General features: G+C 42.7%; 1 protein-coding gene across 1 annotated transcript in view; it reads right to left on the bottom strand.

Moving 5' to 3' along the window:
• Positions 1-299: 299 nt before the first annotated feature.
• Positions 300-6,000, bottom strand: part of dcbld2 (discoidin, CUB and LCCL domain containing 2) — a 109,100-nt gene continuing 103,399 nt past the window's right edge. The window contains exon 15 of the mRNA XM_067993122.1: positions 300-5,032. Within this exon, the coding sequence (XP_067849223.1) occupies positions 4,584-5,032 (449 nt within the window). The 3' untranslated portion in view covers positions 300-4,583. The remainder of the gene's footprint in view (positions 5,033-6,000) is intronic.

The following is a 6,000-nucleotide window of genomic DNA, read 5'->3' as shown; positions in this document are numbered from 1 at the left end:
TTTTTAAACTTGTAAAATTTAAATTCACTTAGTATGTTAAGGGACTCATTTACTACCTCGTACACAGCATGCATCCTTATGATGGCCACAGCTGGAGTACTGTGTGCAGTTCTGGTCGCCACACTACAGGAAGGATGTGATCGCTTTGGAGAGGGTGCAGAGGAGATTCACCAGGATGTTACCAGGGCTGGAGCGCTTCAGCTATGAAGAGAGACTGGGAAGATTGGGTTTGTTTTCCTTGGAGCAGAGGAGGCTGAGGGGGGACATGATTGAGGTGTACAAAATTATGAGGGGCACAGATAGGATGGATACTAAGGAGCTTTTTCCCTTCGTTGAGGGTTCTATAACAAGGGGACATAGATTCAAGGTAAAAGGCGGGAGGTTTAGAGGGGATTTGAGAAAGAACTTTTTCACCCAGAGGGTGGTTGGAGTCTGGATCTCACTGCCTGAAAGGGTTGTGGAGGCAGGAACCCTCACAACATTCAAGAAGCATTTGGATGAGCACTTGAAATGCCATAGCATACAAGGCTACGGACCAAATGCTGGAATATGGGATTAGAGTAGACAGGGCTTGATGGCCGGCGCGGACACGATGGGCCGAAGGGCCTCTATCCCTGCTGTATAACTCTATGACTCTATGAGTTTATCCTTATGTTCATTGGTACAGCGAGTGCTGTCAAAAATGAAAGGCACCACTGACTCATTTCTGAAGCCTAGGATGATGTCTTTAGCTTGTCTTTCTCAAAGATGATTCTCATATCCTAGCTACCACAGGGAAAACCTCCTATACTAGCAGCAACTAACAAAAATAACTTTCTTTTCAATCTTTGCATGAAGCTGCAATCTTGCTTAAGATCAACTGCAAAAAAAAGTCAATTTTAAAAAAAGCAAAATAATTGTTTAGAGGGGAACTTCCTGCTTATCAGGAAGTGATGTCACAACTTCTTGGGCAGAAAACATTTTCATCACGGAAAATATGAAAAATAATGATCTGTCTTCACATTTTGGTCACTTGGCCAGAAAATAACCTTCCAGCCTATCCATAGCTGCAGACAGAAGGTTAACCTTTAGATGAAATGAAGGAACAAATGCTGCATCTCAATGATAGCAAGCGGCTGCCTCTTGAAGATTCTTAGCATCAATTTTGTAGTTAGTGGGCCTATTTTTTAGGCTGGCATGAACCTCAATATTATAGTCCATTTTACCTCATAGGCAACAACCATATAATATGAATGTACATAAAATTTGATGAAATCTTAAAAAGGAACGGTCAAATTTCAATGAAATTCAGATATTGAGAACATTCAAAATAATCCTTGATTTGTCTTTTAAAACAAATGGCCTTAATCCATTATGCCATGAAATGTGCAACAGTCAAAGCCGCTCTGAATTGAGAGCCACCATGACCTAACACCAGTTTAGCAGTGTGGAATGAATTGACCATGCAGGGCTTGCTGGAGTTTGAGCTGTTGTAACAGAGAAGTGAGATGAGAACAATTTTGGATTCAGCCAGGTAAACAGCACCACTTGAGACTTGTGGGGGTTCCATTAATTTTCTACCAACCAGTTACTTTCACTTGGTAATCTATGTAGAAATATTTCAATCACATATCAACAGATCATCAAAAAAATCTCTTCCATTCTATGTATACATTCTAAATTCTACCAAAATATACAAATAATAAACTGACTACAGTACATGCCGAGGTAAGACAACAATAAAGTACATTCTTGTAGAGATCTGACTCATACCAGGGGGTTTTAATGGCAAATGTCATTTTGGGCTGGAATAAACATCCTTATTTAAGGTGTAATCTGACACAAGAGCGGTTGCTCAAAGAAGAACAGGGATAGTAATGCAAAATGGAAATTTATTACATTCATTTTTCTAACAAAATGGGAATTGCAAATGGCAAGAGTGCAAAATAAATTTGTCTTTTTTCACATTTTTTTCCCCACTGTGCTTAGACAAACAATTTATATCAAATTCAATATGAATAAACATACAGTTCAGCTCAGCGTCTCTCTGGATCTGACGGTGTTTCTCATTAGTTCTAACTTACTTCAGAAATTGATACATCTAATATGTTAAAATGACCATTTATTGTCATTATAAAGGACAGATTCAAGGGGAGGAAGAGAGAGGCAGAACGGAAGAGATAGAGATAAAACAAATAAAATGCTTGAAAAACATGTGCACTTAAAAGGAAAACTAGGGTAATTTTTTTGCAATTCTGCTCCTGACATGGAGTCTCGCTCGATGGGATCGCAGATGGGAGAATTGAGCATGCTGACCTCCAGTCTATGCTTCTGTTAAGCAAGACTTTGTGCCAGGAGTTGAGTCTCAAAGTTCATCTATGTTTCACGTTCATGGATAATTCTTGTCAGTACTTGGTGTTCAGCATGCCCAGGATAGGCTAGAATCTCAGGAATGTGAGATATTGCGGGGGGGGGGGTGAGGAAGGACAGGAAATCCTTGCAACAGTAAATATATTTTGCATTTGTTGTATTAGAAGCAGCCACTCCAAACCGTGATGTTGCAACCTTTATTTATCATCTTCCCTGAAGTATAAATAAAACTTAATGTAAGCTTGGACAAGAGTTCCCATTTATTACAGGAAAAAGTCTGCAACAGGAACCTCCTGTCCTCAGTGACAGTGTCACCTCTCTCTCTCTTGGCACAATATTGAAAGTTGAATTTGCAATAAGATCTGGGTCTGGATTTTAACTTGGAGCCGGGAAAAGAGCAAGGGGGGGGGCGGGGAGGGGGGAGTTTATCGAACTTGAAATCTGGAAGTGAAGTTAGTGGGTTGGAATCTGCGATCACAACTTAATTGAAGGATAAAAATGTTACTTCCGTATTTCAAGCCCGACAGCCAGCTAGATTGATAGGCTGGCTGCCAGGGAGAGATCAGAGTCTTAAGGGTTTCTATGGCGGGGGGTCGGGGAGAGATCAGGATCTTCGGTGGATGGGGGAGACCGACTGCGGGGGGGGGGTGGGGTGGAGGGAATGGGTGGGTGAACAGTCGGCCATCGTCGGGGCGATAAGAAGTCAGACATCGGAGGGGGAGGGGGGGTCTCAGACATTGGGGGAGGGTCTTGGACATTGTGGGGGGGGGGGGGGGGGAAAGAGAGGGGTTGGACGATCGCACGGGTCTGATTGCGACAGGTAAGCTTGTTGGGCCTGCAAGAAACATTTCTGCTCCTCCTAGCCCATAAGCAGTGCAATAAAGGCACTTAACTCATGTAGCATTAAACAAAGAAGGCCCTGAAATTCCACGGTGGTTCAACTGGTCTCCTGCCGTAACTCCAGTGGGAGACTGGCAGAGCCCCAGGGAAACAGCATAGATTGCCCTATTCAGCTGTTTGCACTGTGCCCCTGTGAGTTACAGTGGGAAACTGGTAGAATCCCTGAGTAATTTCAGGGCCTAGATTTCAAGCTATTTGACTTGGTTTTCAACACTATTAAAATGAGCTGCAATATTATGGGAGAGGATTACCTCTCCATGCCAGTTGCTCATTTCTCCCCCACATAACCAAGCTCAGACTCAGAGTGATAGTCAAAAATGGAATTTGAACCTGAGTATCTTAGTTGGAAACACAGGAGCTGATACATTATCTGGCCTCTTCCAATTATCACTTGTTCAGTTTGTCCTGGTTTAGAACATTAAATGTTAGCATTTGTCCCTTAGATTTAACATTCACTTTCCTTAACTAATTCTGAGAGGTGTTTCGCTAATGCAGATTTCAGTACAGTATGTTTTGGTTTTCAACAGCATATAATAAGAACATAAGAAATAGGAGCAGGAGTAGGCCATACGGCCCCTCGCGCTTGCTCCACCATTCAATAAGATCATGGCTGATCATCTACCTCAACTCCACTTTCCCACCCTATCCCTTGTTTCCCTTAGTGTCCAAAAATCTATTGATCTCAGTCTTGAATATACTCAATGACTGAGCATCCACAACCCTCTGGGGTAGAGAATTCCAAAGATTCACAACTTTCTGACTGAAGAATTCTTTCCTCATCTCGTTCCTAAATGGCCGTCCCCTTATCTTGAGACTATGACCCCTAGTTCTAGACTCTCCAGCCAGGGGAAACAGCCTCTCAGCATCTACCGTGTCAAGTCCTCTAAGAATTTTATACGTTTCAATGAGATCACCTCTCATTTTTCTAAACTCCAGAGAATAAAGGCCCAATTCTACTCAATCTTTCCTCATAGGACAAACATCTCATCCCAGGAATCAATCTAGCTGAACTGAACCAGAATGGACTGATCAGAATCAAAATCTTTTCCATCTTTTAGTGCAGAGCATTATCTAACCCTTTGGTGCCAGATGACATTAAATACCAAACCAGTATGAATCAATCTCTACGTTCCAGGCACATGCAGTTGAACGGCAACACTCAACAAGACTCCATTTTCCATCCATTATAGGTAAAAGTTTCTTAGCAGTCACCATGGTAACATGCCTACCCATTTGCTTTGGACAATCATTTATTTTGCTGCAGCAATGGTCTCTTGAATCCATTCTCTTCTCCCCACCAAAATACCCTTTGAAGGTTGTCCCCTTTCTGAAGTTCACTCTGTGTCTGATGCTGCTGGTATCTGCGGTACACTATGTGGTACCTGGTACATTAGTTCCTCTGCAGGCATTGGGACTACCATTCCTTTTGGCGTATCATACCCTGCCTGTCCAGAAGAGGCACCCTCAGTCCTGGGTAATGATGTGCTTAGACTACCCACCACTGAAGGCCCTGTGCTTCCCACTGATTTAAAGGTGGAGGCAGCTGCAGATCCCAAGGCTCCTGTTGGGTGACCGGAAATTTCCATGATGATTGGAGTGGCGTATTCAGGGCTTGAAGCTGGCAAGGGCTCTGCATATGCATGGTATATCTCTGACACAGGAGCATCGTAGTGACCCTTCCCATCTGGGTCACTGTATCCTGCTTCAGAATCTTCCTCTGGTTTGAACGTGGACCTCTGTCGTAGTGTCCCTGCTACTCCTGCCACGAGCGGCTGGGCATATTCTGTAAACACACACATAAAAGCACACCGTTATCCCTCCGAACGATGTCGTGGCATTATTTTACTTTTCTTCATTTTTGTCCGAGTAACAATAGTTGATGATCTGGGGATAATAGTCTCAGTCTCCTCCATGACACCTTTTCTCCTTGTGGCACTGCTACCAAAACTAGCAAGTATTGACAGTAGACCAGTATTGAAAGACGAAGCAGGGTAGTTTTTAAATAAATCGCCGTTCATAGTCCAGTTAAAACAAAATGTTTTCTCTCCACTCTTCTCTGGATTGCTGTTACATACCTCACTTCAAAGTTGAGAGAGCAGGACAGCAACGTGGTCCCAGCCTCTGCCGCTGGTGCCCTGTAATTAGCTGTTGAATCGGTGAGACAGTGCCTGCGGTGCCCCGACCTCCAATTGTACCTCCATGTCCATGGGTAGGGTGGGGGTTGGAGGAGAAAAACTCAGCTCAACTCAGCAGTATCATGACATGAAGTGTGCATAGTCTAGGGAACCATGGGTGTAAAGAATGGGCCCCAGAAGAGTCCTCTGAATATCAGTTATTTACCAGAGGGAAAAAAAATGATCTTAGACTGTGTGTGCTCATACTTGAAGAATGGATACTTAGATAAGGCCCACGCCACTGTATCAAGCAAGAGTAAACGCCTTCAGGAGGAAAAATAAAGCTCAAGGACATTGTCATGAACTCTGCACCAAAATCAACTTACTGGGGCTGGGAAGGAGGACAGGCTTAAAACAAATACTTTTATCTTGTAGAATTTACTCTTAATGAGAAGTGATCTTGTTCTCTGGCCTATACCATAAGTCATTTGCCAGTATGCAATCTCCAGTTTATGTTCTAGAATAATATTTTGGGCAAAATTTGAACCCTTTACCACAACCTATATTTAAATTTGAATAAACTGTCACCAACATTAATATATATTTGTTTAAACTTCAATCTTGTTTAAACAATAAA

Source organism: Heptranchias perlo, chromosome 11 (assembly GCF_035084215.1).
Source record: "Heptranchias perlo isolate sHepPer1 chromosome 11, sHepPer1.hap1, whole genome shotgun sequence".
Lineage (NCBI taxonomy): Eukaryota > Metazoa > Chordata > Chondrichthyes > Hexanchiformes > Hexanchidae > Heptranchias > Heptranchias perlo.
The sequence above is the reverse complement of the archived record's forward strand: the minus strand, read 5'-3'. Positions and strand labels throughout refer to the sequence as shown.